At 40.0% G+C, this 14,675-nt stretch overlaps 1 protein-coding gene across 1 annotated transcript in view; it reads left to right on the top strand.

The window, feature by feature from the left end:
- Nucleotides 1-908: 908 nt before the first annotated feature.
- The window catches only part of WDR75 (WD repeat domain 75), a 34,217-nt gene continuing 20,450 nt past the window's right edge, over nt 909-14,675 (top strand). Inside the window, exons 1-6 of the mRNA XM_020871076.2 lie at nt 909-1,031; nt 6,171-6,300; nt 7,072-7,137; nt 7,986-8,076; nt 10,211-10,335; nt 14,182-14,252. Coding sequence (XP_020726735.2) covers nt 946-1,031; nt 6,171-6,300; nt 7,072-7,137; nt 7,986-8,076; nt 10,211-10,335; nt 14,182-14,252 — 569 coding nt within the window. The 5' untranslated portion in view covers nt 909-945. The remainder of the gene's footprint in view (nt 1,032-6,170; nt 6,301-7,071; nt 7,138-7,985; nt 8,077-10,210; nt 10,336-14,181; nt 14,253-14,675) is intronic.

Here is a 14,675-nt window from a genome sequence, read left to right as displayed (position 1 = left end):
CTGTTGATTAAACTGAAAGAGGAGTTAAAAAGTTGGCTTAAAGCTCAACATTCAGAAAACTAAGATCATGGCATCTGGTCCCATCACTTCATGGGAAGTAGATGGGGAAACAGTGGAAGACTTCATTTTGGGAAGGCTCCAAAATCACTGCAGATGGTGACTGCAGCCATGAAATTAAAAGACGCTTACTCCTTGAAAGGAAAGTTATGACCAACCTAGATAGCATATTAAAAAGCAGAGACATTACTTTGCCAACAAAGGTCCATCTAGTCAAGGCTATGGCTTTTTCAGTGGTCATGTGTGGATGTAAGAGTCAGACCGTGAAGAAAGCTGAGTGCTGAAAAATTGATGCTTTTGAACTGTGGTGTTGGAGTAGACTCTTGAGAGTCCCTTGGACTGCAAGGAAATCTAACCAGTCCGGCCTAAAGGAGATCAGTCCTGGGTGTTCATTGGAAGGACTGATGCTAAAGTTGAAACTCCAATACTTTGGCCACCTCATGCAAAGAGCTGGCTCATTGGAAAAGGCCCTGATGCTGGGAGGGATTGGGGGCAGGAGGAGAAGGGGATGACAGAAGATGAGATGGCTGGGTGGCATCACCGACTCGGTGGACATGAATTTGAGTAAACTCCGGGAGTTGGCGATTGACAGGGAGGCCTGACGTGCTGCGTTTCATGGCGTCGCAAAAGACTGAGGGACTGAATTGAACTGAACTGAACAACTGAACTGAACTGAACTGAACTGAACTGAACTGAACTGAAAGTGACGTTGCCCAAACCAAAGATGGCCGCACAGGCGCGGGGTCTTACCATAGATACCTACCATAGAGACTGAGTCCTAGAATGCCCCCGCGTGGAGGCCTGGGCCGGTACATATCCCTACCCACCGGCTTCCGTAGAGGAAGCTCGAAGCGGGGCAGGCGATAGAGCCCTTGCGCGTGCGCCAAGATGGTGGAGGAGGAGGGCGTCCGCGTGGTTCGTTGTGGCGGCAGTGAGTTGAACTTCAGGAGAGCGGTGTTCTCTGCGGATTCTAAGTAAGAGGCCATGGGTAATTGCCGGCCCCGCTGAGGGGCGTGAGCCCACGGGTGGTGGGGGACGAGAACTCCCGGCGCGTCTGGACAGGCCAACCGGCGCTTCTGGCTCGGGGCGGGTGCGCGCGAGGGAGCCGGTGTCCGGGTGCTGCCGGAGGAGTCAGAAACCCCTTAATCCAGAGGCGCCGCCGACTGGGGCGCGCTCACTTCCCGGCTCCCCGGACCTGCAGCTAGGTTGAGGGGGGCCCCGGGCTGACCCTTGCGTCTAGAATCGGCTCGGCATTGGAGAGGCTGGAAGATGGTTCAGGCACGGATGTGTACGCCGCCACTCTTAAAAAACCACGAGTAAACAGCCTTCTTTCGGACCGAATCGTGACTTGGGTTGCTGAACGATTGCAGTTTCCTATTTCTTTGCCCTTCCCTATCACCTGAAAAATGCGTTATGGCAGCCTTTTTGGAGCTCTGCATAAAACCTGATGCTAGATTCTGTGTGAGATAAATATATGCATAAGCCCTGATGCCCTTGCTCAGCAGTTCAGTGTAGCTGGAAGCGTAACTAAGTCCGTTCGTCGATTGTGTGCCCTTCGCGAGGTTCTTAATCTTTGCCTCAGTTGCCTCATCTATAAACGAGAATAATATTTAGTAGTTCATTTCATAGGGTTGTTACGAGGATTAAATGCCTTAATACATATTGTTTAGTCCTTCAGTCGTGTCCGACTCTGCGGCCCCATGGACTGCAGCACACCAAGGCTTCTCTATATTTCACAGTCTGTTTGAATTTGCTCCGATTCCTGTCGTTTGAATCGATGATACCATCCAGCCATCTCATCCACTGTCACCAGCCCCCCTGCCCTCAGTCTTGCCCAGCATTAGGGTCTTTTCATGGCTCTTCACATCAGGTGGCCAAAGTATGTATAGAGCATGTCAAACAGTGCTTGTCGTTGAAGGGCTCAATATATGTTAGCTCTTACCATCATTGCTATATTGTGAACACCATCTAGAAATGACACAATACAAAAAGGTTTCCAAGTCACCAAACACCCTTTCTATCTTGGAAAAGCAGAGGTAGTATCTTACGAAAGTTTGTATTGCCACGATATCTTATCGGTGTATGGCAATAGTTACCGAATGCATGCATGACTTAAAGAAACTTCTATAAATTGCCTTAGAGTTAAAAAAAAAAAAAAGCGTCTTTTGGTCTTTAAAATAAGAAGGGCTTTGTTGATACTCAACTTGCTAATCAGGAGGAAACTGAGGCTTCAAGAGATTGCCAAAGCTCTGCCACTTTGGACTTATATCCAGTTTTTTCCTCCAATGTACTATTTCTACAACTTAGTCATTATATTGGGATCTTATGTTTCTCTCACTTCCTTAGTTGTGCGGTTAATTTTTAAGTGTTTACCAGCTATGTGATTGTAACAAACTGAGATTTCGAAAACTAATATAATTCCAGGATTGATCCTACCTTCCAGAATTTCAAACCTAATGAGAAAGAGAAGCTAACCAGTAACAGATGTTTCATACAGTGGCACTTTGGAAGTCCATAAGAAACAGTGTTTCAGACTGAAAGGATGGAGAAGGTTGATGAGGGAGTGATGTTTAGGCTAGACAGGGATGGAACAAACTCTGGAAGATGATGAACAACAGGGAAGCCTGGCTTGCTGCAGTCCATGGGGTCGCAAAGCAGTCCATGGGGTCGCAAAGAGTTGGACACGAACGACTTGAGCTACTGAACTACAAGGAATGGATGGTATTTTGACTAGAGGATATAGATGGAAGGCGTTCAGGATAGGGGGCACAGTATAAGCATGAGAACTGTGTGCAGTTAGCTAGTAGGAATGGTGTTTGAAGAGAGCTGGGGGATGTGAGTTTTGAACGGAAACATAGAATCAGTTCTAGGTTGTTGTTTGGTCCAAAGAGAGTGTATTTTTTTAGTTCCCCAGATAAAGTATACTCAGACAGGGGGTGGTAACATAAGATTGTGTTTCAGAATATGACTCTGAAAATTGTACAAGGCTGTATAATACATGGTGGAGAGATGATAGAGGGTAGGGAAGCATACTCAAGGTACAGTGCTGGCATAGAAGAGGGAGTTACACAGTGAGAAAGTTTCCCTTCAGCAGTAGGATCTTGCAAAACAAAATATATTGGGGTATATTGGGAGGCGGGGAGATCAAGCAAAGCAGACAACTTAAACTGAACTGGGCGGAGGGTTGTCATGGCCGTGGGGTCAGTATATCTGCAGGATAGGGTGAAGAGTCTAGAAGGTTATAGACCAGGGCTCCGAAGGCTAATGCAGGCATCCAAGCAAGGGATGACTTTGGCCAAAATTAAGGTATTGAAGGTGAAGAGAAAAGGCAGAGATTTGGAGTGCTTTAGCAAATAGGATTAACAAGGAAAAGATGTTGGGTTCATACTGGACCCCTTGAGTTTAAAGTATCTTGAAAATAAATGTGGATGTAGCAGGTGTTTAGGTAGAAATTCAAGATAGGAACTTGGTCAAGATTTAGAGATACTTTTTTTTCATATATATATATATATAAGCTAATAATTTAAAGCCAGTTTTCTAGCAAATTAACAAGGTTATAATGAAATCACTGAGGACTTGAATATTATCTAAAAGCTACTACAAGGAGTTGGCTAAGTTATACAAAGAGGAATAAGGAAATGTTGTATTTTACTTCAAAGAGTTTATCAAAAAAGCTGAAGTAGTAAATGAAACGACAGAATCATGGAATTTTAGCAGCATCGTTTTTCTTTGCCAGCCCTTAAATCATACATTCTTCAGAACCTCATATAAATCCTGTTTCCTGCTTGAAAACATCATTTATTTCTTCAACACTTTATCAACAAAGATGACTTGAGTCCTCTGTGACAGGCACTGTGATGGTGCTTTATGTGCATTCCTATCTGCATGGTTTAGGTATTGTTATCCTCATTTTACAGAAGTATTTATTGAGTGTTAGCTGTCTGTGCAAAGCTTGCACTTGCACACATTGTTTCACTGTACCTTTATAATAATCTTATAACAATCCTTATAATAACCCTGTGAGTAGAGAACAGTGAGGTTTAGAGAGATTAAGTTCTCCAGCATCATTCAGCCCATACATGGATAAAAGCTGACATTCAAATCCATCTGGGTTTGACTTCTTTAAAATGCATTCTTTTCTACCGCACTGTATTTCCATTGTTATTTGTAATAAGTAAACACAGTTTCTCCCCTCAAGGAGCTCATAGTCTGGGAGGGAAGGTCTCATATGCTGTGTGGACAATGCTGGGGTAGAGCTGAGCCCTGCACCCTGTAGAAGCAGGTTAAGACCGGCACTGATCTGGAACAAAATGAGGGAAGGTTTCCGGTAGAAAGGCACCTGAGCTGAATGCTGAAGACACAGAAAATGTTCTCATTCTCCGTGGGTAGCGGAATGTGCAGAAGCACGCAGTGTTTCCTCTAGGAGTTTGTATTCAAATGTCGATAGTTAAACCCATTGTTCTCTGCCGAGGAGCAAGGAGAGAGGAAATGACTTTCCTCTAGAGAAGAGTGTCAAAACCGGCTAGGGTGAGTTTTCTGTCCCCCCTCACCCACCATCATCTCAAGGAAATACTGCCTAAAGGACCCGTTGATGCTGATTTGGGGGGGGAGGGAGGTTAGGCAGGTTGTCGGAATTTTGAACCACTTGGCCTCTGTTCAGGTGAAAAAGTTCTGGGCAGACTGGAGTCAAACTTAGGAATTTGGATCATATCCTCAAAGCAGTGAAAAAACCTTGAAGGATTTTAATTTAGTCTTTATTTAAGGAAGTAATATGGTCAAGTTTGTAAAAATTAGTCTGGGATGAATAAGAAAAGTGAATTGAAGGGCCACACCTGGAGACCAAAGGGAGCCTTAAAAGAGTGGTCTGGGCTGAAGCTGGTGAGAACCTGGGAGCTCATGGGAATGGAGACGAGGAACCAGCAGCGGGGGCGTCCATAGACCTCGGCCGCTTCATCGCTTGCTCTTTGTTGATCTTATTAAACCGGTGAGCACAGCTGTGTCCCCTGGTCACAGCACTTGGAAGAGGCATCTTGATTTCAGAGATGTGTTTGTGAAAGCTCAAGTGTCTTAGAAATGATAGCAGCCCTAGTCAGCATAGGGCTTTACCTATTGATTATTTTGTAATAATTTTTTCACTGGTTCATTTTATCTAAATAGTTTATAAAATCTTTGAAGATTGGGCAAGTTCTGTTTGAATGACTGGATTGAGCATTGGAAAGTAAGGCCTCTGCCCTACAGGAGCTTATGGCTACATAAGGGAGATGGATATTTAGATAAATGAGGAATTTCAACACAATTCAAAAATACTGAGATCAAATGATTTGGGATCACAGAGTAGAGAGAGGTCCAGTCTAAGGATTCTGTGGGTTTTACCTTCTATAGTATATGAGGAAGCACCATGTTAGACATGTACAGTGTCAAATCTAATAGGCACAGAAGAAACATTTTTTTATTTGATAGATACTAGAATATTTGCTATTCTGAGCTTTGTCTTACGGTTATACCTGCTATGAAAAAAGTCAAATATTACCCCAGATTAACCACAGTTAATAATTTAGTAACCTCTGCTATATGGAAGAAAGCCACATATCTAGAAAAACAAAGGCAAAATCAGCATTTTGGCAGTAAGAAAAAGAACTGCCGTAAAGTCTTTATACTTTGCTATATGAGAGACCTCACTGGGTAGAGAGAATCTTTGACTTTGTACTTGTAAACTGGTGTCCGCCATGAATGATGGAGTGTTGGAGGACAAGGAAAGACGGCTGTTACACACCACCACAGAATAGTAACTGATAGTGCCTAACACAGGCTCTGCATCCATTAGTGAGCAGGCAACTTGGTTAGGTTAGCTGTTTTTGCAGGATGATTCCATACAGCCTCCGCCCCTGGCACAGGCCAGAGATGTGATTTTGGCATCATTGATCTACTTTTGAGAGTTAATGAACTAAATGGTCTGAGATGTCTCCATAGGTGTGAGCAAGACAATTTGAGTATACAGTTCTTGCACTTTTATTTTGAATGAAATCTCCATTGCATGTTTTAATTTTTTATGGACAATAGACAGATTATACTGTATGGAGAATGTGAATCTTGTTTTTTTCTCTTATTTCCAGGTATATCTTCTGTGTCTCTGGAGACTATATTAAAGTTTATAGCACAGCTACAGAAGAATGTGTGCATATATTGCAAGGGCACAGAAATCTGGTGACCGGAATCCAGCTCAATCCCAACAACCATCTACAGGTGTTAAACAATTCACAATTGAATATTTTAATATTGGTGTTACTGTTGCCAGAATAATTTAAATTGAATTTGGCTGAGAAGCTTTCTAAGTGATGATCAAGGAAATATCTATTTTGATTTTCTGATTCAGGATATTTTTCACTTATTCTTAATTATTAAAATAGGATCACAGCCTAGAACTACATTGTTTTTGAGATGAGTTCCATGTCTTACTCCACCATCTTTCTTGTAAATCGTTTTCACAATAACAGCACACACAGAAGTTCAGTGTATCCTTAGTAAAACTCAGTCCACTGAAACAAATAAAAACATGTTACTAAGGCATTCTGGTGTTACCAAAGTTTGGCCCACAGACTGTTGGTTACAAGTCTGCAATGAAATAAGTGTAGAAATTGACTGTCTGTTACAACCTACATTCCTTTGATACTCATGCAAGATAAATGTAGTTCTGCTGGTAAAGAACTGGGCTCTGGGATAATAGTCACAAGCTCCCAAGAGTTCTTTATTACTTAGTACCTTATCATCTCCCCCTTGAAGGTAGAGGGTTGACTTTTTTCCTTCTCTTAATTAAAATTTGATAGGTCTCATTTCTGCAAAGAGCTGTGATAAGATTTTTTATTTTGCAAAAACAGTATAAATGACTTCATGTCTTTAAAGCTAATAATGGATTAATGAATAGGCAATGCCTTCTGTATCCGCATTTAAGCTACTTGATAATCTTATTGTAAATTCTTTTTCTTAATCAGTTTTGTACTGTTTTTACCCTTTTAGCTGTATTCTTGTTCCTTTGATGGCACGATTAAACTGTGGGACTATATAGATGGCATTTTGATAAAGGTACGTGGGTTGAGTTTCCATTTTCCTTATGTGAAGAGGAATGACAACATAAGACAGATGTATTTTGTTACTTCTCTAAGGTCTCATCTTTTAGATAGCCTTCCTAAAATGTCATGAAATTCACTCATTATAAAAGATAAATTTGACTATATAAAATTTTAAACTTTTTTAACCAAAAAATGAGCAGTGAAAGAACAGATTTACAAGAGATATTATCAGTGATACACAAAATTACCAAAAACCAGTAAGGAAAAACTAGTGACCCCACAGGAAAAAAAAGTTGGTATAGAGTAGGAATATGTAATACACTAAAAAGAAATAGCCAATAAACATGGAAAGGTTCTTAACCTTGTTAATAGTTAAATGTAAATTAAGAGATAACACAGCATTTTTCCCTGTCAGTTTAGACAAGTTACAAATTGAAACTATATGTGATAAAATATAGAGAAATAGACATTTTTGTGTATAGTCAGTGTATGAAAGTGAAACGAATACTGTTGCTCTAGCAGTCTCACCCTTAGCAATCTCTTGTTGGAATAATGGCAGGTACATACGCTTCTTAAAACATTAAACATTATTCACGGCAGAAAAGAGTTGAATTTAATCTTGAGTTAAAATTGGATATTCATTCAATAGAATACTGTGCACCCATTGAAAAGAACCAGATAGATCTAGAGATATTCACTTAAAAGGTTATTCAGTACATATATACTGGGTGTCTCTCTAGGCCAGGTTTTCTTCTGTAGTTGGCAGTATAACTGAGCAAAATGGATTAAAAAATCCCTCCTGTTCTGAAACTTTTGCATGGGGTGGACAGAATAAATAATATGGTGCTCTTTATCTTTCAGACCTTCAGAGTTGGATGTGAACTTCATGCCCTTTTTACTCTTTCCTGTGCTGAGGATTCTGTCTTTGTTACAATAAATAAAGAAAAACCAGGTATAGTAAATTAATTTATTTTGATTTATATAGCTTTGAGTGGCTTTTTTTTGTTTTTTTTTTTTTTACAGTGTCTCAAATTTAACATTTTCATTTTAGTATGAATTCCACAGTTTTTGGAGCTGATGTTTAAATTGGTGTCATCATTATTGCAGTCATTTGGGGGCGAGTTTGTATTACTTTCTGAAGTATTGATGAGGGAATGATTATTTAAAATATGCTTGTGATAATGGACAACCTAACTAATTTTAAAGCTATTTTGAGCTACAGTGTGTCTTGCTACTGAACAAATGTCATTTTTAAGCATCCCTGTCATTTTACCCATCCTCGAACGCCTGCCATTTGTTGGCCTTGAATCTGGAAGAAATGGTATAGAAAACAAATTATTAGCAACTAAGAGAGTGGCTAAATTATTTTTATATTTTTGTTATCATTGGAACATTATTCACTGAAATTGGCATGTTTCAGAGCATTTTGGGAAATCGAGAATATCTTCAGTGGTTACAAGTAATTATCCTTAGCAGTAAGTTTAATACCCCAACATTGATATAAGAGTATATCCAAAACATTTTCTAATCTCAGACTTTGAGAATCCCAGTGCAACCTGTGTTTGTCCTCCTTAAAATAGAGTTGTATTCAGAATTCAAAGTACAGAGCAGCTTTAAATTTGTTATTGGGTGGTCAGCTAGATTGGCTCACAACTCATTCAATAATGCTTTCCATGGTGGGGGTGGTTTGGAATTTTGGGGGGGATTTTTGGTTGTTTTTGGGGGGTGTTGGTAGTTAGATTTTGGGGGTTTGGGGAGGGAGTTATTGTTTCTTTTGTTGAAACAGTTTGCAGATTGTTAATGTCATGGACTATTAAGTAACTTGAGAATAGTCACAACTGTGAAAGTGAAATCGTTTTTAGCCAGAAGTCATTTGGTATGAACCGCGTTAAGGAGTTTTTATCTATCAAAAATGTGACATGAAAGAATAAAAAGCTATGAGTTTTCTTATGTGACCCATAACCATCTCTAAGGGACATTTCAAAAAATGTTCTGGAAATGGCAATATATTTCTTAAAATGATTGTTGCCTTGTCAGGTGACTGTTTAAAATAGCACCTTGCAGTATCTAGGTTCTGCCTGTACATAAGTATGTGAATTCTTAATGTCTGTTGTTTAGTCACTCAGTCGTGTCCAACTCTTGTGACCTCATGGACTGTAGCCCACCAGGCTCCTCTGTCCATGGGATTCTCCAGGCAAGAATTCTGGAGTGGGCTGCCATTTCCTTCTCCATCTTAATGTCTATCTTAATTCTTAATCTGTATGCTTATTAAAAATTCATGTTTCTAAACTCCGATTCACTGGGTCTGAGATTTGGTCTAGGAATGAGCATTTTTTGTATCTTCCTAGGTGACTTTGCTCATCATTGTGGTTTAGTAGCCACTCCCCATACTCACCACACATGATGCCTTAGTTGAAGTGGTCAGTGTTGGGGAAGACTTAACTTTAGAAAAGAAAATACGTGTTTAGGATTTAGGCATATAAAGTTTGAGATGACTGAAAAGGCTGTAAGAAAGACTGGAAAACAGAAGAAAATAGTAGATCAATGTGTTACAGAATTTTGTATTCATTATAAAGTCTAGGGGGCATCCCTGGTAGAGAATAAGGAAGAAATAGTACAGTGAAATATAACTGTTTCCTGTTAAGGAGAAGCTATTTTAACAGAATGCAAAAAGAAAAGCATGCCAGTTTACAGAAAAGATTTATTCTGTGTATGTGTGGCAAGTGCATAGCATTTCTGAAAGCTCTCAGATGATTTGTTGCTTGTGGCTGCTCATTTCACCAGTATATCATATTTTGTCTCCATTTTAAAGCTCCTCAGCACTTTGGAAAGCAAAATGCACCAGTAAAAGAAATTGTTAACTATTTCTACATATATGATGCTTGTGTGTATACATAAATGAGTTGTGAGATTAGACTTCTGTTAAAACTTATATATTCAAATGAAGAATACAGCTTGTTCAGAGAGCCTAGAATTACGATCATGGCATCAAGTGAACTCTGGAGTTCTGATAGACGGTTTTATATGAACAAACACACATGCTTTCTCTGGAGAAACTTTCTATTAATATAGCTGCCTTTGGCTAGATGTCTTTCAGCTGGCTTCAGTGAAACTACCAAAATCATCAAGTCAGGAAATAGAAGCTAAGGAGCTCTCCTTTGTTTTGGATTACGTAAACCAGTCACCCAAGTGCATTGCCTTTGGAAATGAGGTAAAATTTGCTTTGTTGGTTTTCTTTTGTGTACATAAAATCTCTTTCCTGCAGTCTTTCCTCTGAGTATTTTGTTACAGTCATTTAATATTGCCTTGAGTTACAGTGCCTTTGTTAGTAACTAAAAAAACTGTCTCACGTCTTTAGCATATGTAACTTCCCAAACTGAATAGTTATCTGAGGGCTTTATCTTTTTTTTTCTTCACTTAGCATTGCAGCATGTGTATACTTAAATTTTTATCTAAAACAGTAACTATATGATGTTCATACAATTTATTTAGCTCTCAAATCAAGTACCATAGAAAGCCCCTAGATATCATTGTGATGGCATGTTTCTTTAGTCTTAAGTTTTGTAACATTATTTTGGCTTTGTTCTAAAAAGGATTAATTTCTTAGAGAAAACACTTTTAACACTGTAAACGTCATTACTCTTCAGCATCATAGTCTTCAGTTAAATACACATTAAAAGCACAATGAGATACTATTTCACGTCCACTAGAACAGATAGTGGTGGCTAATATGGGGTAAAGTTAAACATGTGCCTTTACTGTGACCCAGCAGTTCTGCTCATAGGTAGCAACGTGAAAGCATGGCCACAAAATGACACGTATGAGAAAGTGCATCAGTAAGAGAGTAAACGATTTGTAATACATACGTGTATTGTATGTGATACATACGCATTCACTGGGTGCTGCTTTACAATAAAAAGGAACTAATGATACATATAAGAGCATGGGTGAATCTCAGAAAGGGGATATTGAGCTACCATTGGGATGTATTCAGTTCAGTTCAGTCGCTCAGTCGCGTCCAACTCTTTGCGACCCCGTGAATCGCAGCACGCCAGGCCTCCCTGTCCACCACCAACTCCCAGAGTTTACTCAAATTCATGTCCATCGAGTTGGTGATGCCATTCAACCATCTCATTCTCTGCCGCCCCCTTCTCCTCCCGCCGCCAATCCCTCCCAGCCTCAGGGTTTTTTCCAGTGAGTCAGCTCTTCACATGAGGTGGCCAAAGTACTCGAGTTTCAGCATCAGCATCAGTCCTTCCAATGAACACCCAGGACTGATCTCCTTTAGGATGGACTGGTTGGATCTCCTTGCAGTCCAAGGGACTCTCAAGAGTCTACTCCAACACCATAGTTCAAAAGCATCAATTTTTCGGCACTCAGCTCTCTTCACAGTCCAAATCTCACATCCATACATGTCCACTGGAAAAACCATACCCTTGACCAGACAGACCTTTGTTGGCAAAGTAATGTCTCTACTTTTTAATATGCTGTCTAGGTTGGTCATAACTTTCCTTGCGAGGAGTAAGCGTCTTTTAATTTCATGGCTGCAGTCACCATCTGCAGTGATTTTGGAGCCCAAAAAAATAAAGTCTGACACTGTTTCCACTGTTTCCCTATCAATTTGCCATGAAGTGATGGGACCAGATGCCATGATCTTAGTTTTCTGAATGTTGAGCTCTAAGCCAACTTTTTCACTCTCCTCTTTCACGTCCATCAAGAGGCTTTTTAGTTCCTCTTCACTTTCTGCCATAAGGGTGGTGTCATCTGCATATCTGAGGTTACTTCTATTTCTCCTGGCAATCTTGATTCCAGCTTGTGCTTCTTCCAGCCCAGCATTTCTCGTGATGTACTCTGCATATAAGTTAAATAAGCAGGGTGACAATATACAGCCTTGACGTACTCCTTTTCCTATTTGGAACCAGTCTGTTGTTCCATGTCCAGTTCTAACTGTTGCTTCCTGACCTTCATACAGGTTTCTCAAGAGGCAGGTCAGGTGGTCTGGTATTCCCATCTCTTTCAGAATTTTCCACAGTTTATTGGGATGTATTAGATTGGTGCAAAAGTAATTGCGGTTTCAGACCATGAATTTTAAATCATAATGAGGCTGAACCACATCTTTATTAATCAAAATAGGGACCACTGCAATCAGCACATTTTTGCCAACGAGAAATAAGTTTGCTTATTCCTGTATCATAAAAATAAGGATGCGTCAAACTCTTGAAAAGCATTTTCTCCCTCTTCCTGGTTTTGGAGCATTTTCCCTGCAAAAAGTTGTTGAGGTGCCAGAAGAAGTGGTAGTCGGTTGGCAAGACGTCAGGTGAATATAGTGGATGAGGCAAAACTTGATAGCCGTTCATTTTTTGAAGTGTTTGTGTGATACGCAGTCAGGCATTGTCTTGGGGAAGAATTGTGCCCTTTCTGTTGACCAGTGCCGACTGCAGTCATTGCAGTTTTCACTGCATCTCATCAACTTGCTGAGCATACTCCTCAAATGTAATGGTTTCACCGGGATTCAGAAAGCTATAGTGGATCAGACAGGCAGGAGACCACCAAACAGTGGCCACGACCTTTTTTTGATGTGAGTTTGGCTTTGGGAAGTGCTTTGGATCTTCTCAGTCCACCCACAGAGCAGGTCATTGCTGGTTGTCGTATACGATCCACTTTTCCTCGGATGTCACAGATCGAGAAATGGTTCGTTGTTGTTGCATAGAGTAAAAAGTATATATATATATATTTTTTTTTTTTTTCTTTTTGGTCAGCTCTTGAGACTACTACTCGTTGACCTTTTTCACCTTTCCAATTTGCCTCAAATACCGAACGACCGTAGAAAGGTTGGCATTGTGTTCTTTGGCAACGTCTCAGGTAGTTGTAAGAGGATCACCTTTGATAATGGCTCTCAGTTGCTCGTTGTCAACTCCCGGTGGCCAGCTACTTCCCTCCTCTTCCAGGCTCTCATCATCTTGGCAAAACTTCTTTAACAGCCACTGTCCTGTACATTCAGTAGTCGTTCCTGGGCCAGATGCGTTGTTGATGTTATGAGTTGTCTCTGCTGCTTTATGATCCATTTTGAACTCAATCACATAAATTTGTGTTTCGTCTAATACCATTTCTATAGTCTAAAAATAGTATAAACAGAAAGCAGTAAGTCATTAGCAAAAAACATAAAGTGAGAAATATGCATTAAAATGATGTACAGCATAACCACATTTTTTTAAACAATGCTTCCCAATATCAAATGGCAGAGTTCAACAGTGCAAAACCACAGTTACTTTTGCACCAACCTAATATTTATCATTCTGTTCTAGAACAGGCCGAGAGGTAAGCTGTGGTGATAGCTGGCAGGGGTAGGGGCATTGGGGATTGACTGGAATAAAGAACAAATGAGCACTCCTGAGGCAAAGAAAATGTCCTCAACCTTGATTGTGGTGGTAGTTACGTGGTTATATACATTTCAGACATTGCACTTGATTGTTTATAAATTATGCCATAATAGAAAGAGGTTTTAATCATTATACTTAAAGTTCGAGAGTCTAGTTTTAGGATATAAGACCTACATTCATCTTTAATTTTCTGATTATTGTAAAAGTAGGAGTATCCTTTCCATACAATGATCATGCTGGTAAAGAATCCACCTGTAGTGCACGAGACCCCAGTTCAATTCTTGGGTCGGGAAGTTCCCCTGGAGAAGGGATAGACTACCCACTCCAATTTTCTTGGGCTTCCCTGGTGGCTTAGATGGTAAAGAATCTTCCTGCCTTGTGGGAGACCTGGGTTGGAAAGATCCCCTGGAGGAGGGCATGGCAACCCACTCCAGTATTCTTGCCTGGAGAATCGCATGGACAGAGGAGTCTGACGGGCTACAGTCCACAGGGGTCACAAAGAGTCAACTAAGCAACTGCATATCCTTTCCATTGTTAAACGGTAATATATCGTTTCGTATTAATATACCCTTGATCAGCAAAACAGTTCTATTGCTTTGTTAACTATTGTGATGAGAATATTTCTTTTTAAAGGGTGTTGACTTTTTATGAATGTTATCTTCTCTTTGCAATACCAGGGGGAGTATGTTGCTGCAGTACGGGACTTCTACTTGTCTGTTTATTTTTTCAAAAAGAAAACAACAACAAGGTAAGAATTCCTTTTTGATAGCTTTATTTTATTTACTCGAGTTCATTATAATTTTATTTATCTTAGTTTTATTCATCCTGTGACCCAAAAATATTTCTATACCATATTAAAATTATGAAACCACAAGATATAAAGGTAGATTTTTTAATCCACAGTGAGTTAATATTATTACGCACAAAATCCTAGGGAGTTTGTCTCCCTAAAACCCCATCCACACATAGATTTCTGCTGTCAGAATTGGGATGTGGTTTCCAAAGTCTTTTCTAGATGATCCTCATTCATTTTATGGCTATAGGAATGAATACAGGCTTTCAGATATCTGCGCTTAACATGATTCAAATTAGTTCATTGAACCTCCTTGCACTTCAGATTAACGTACATTTTAAATAGGGATGAGCCTAGATGGGTGCCGGTCAGGAGGAC

Source organism: Odocoileus virginianus, chromosome 13 (assembly GCF_023699985.2).
Source record: "Odocoileus virginianus isolate 20LAN1187 ecotype Illinois chromosome 13, Ovbor_1.2, whole genome shotgun sequence".
NCBI classification, from domain to species: Eukaryota; Metazoa; Chordata; class Mammalia; order Artiodactyla; family Cervidae; genus Odocoileus; species Odocoileus virginianus.
The sequence above is the reverse complement of the archived record's forward strand: the minus strand, read 5'-3'. Positions and strand labels throughout refer to the sequence as shown.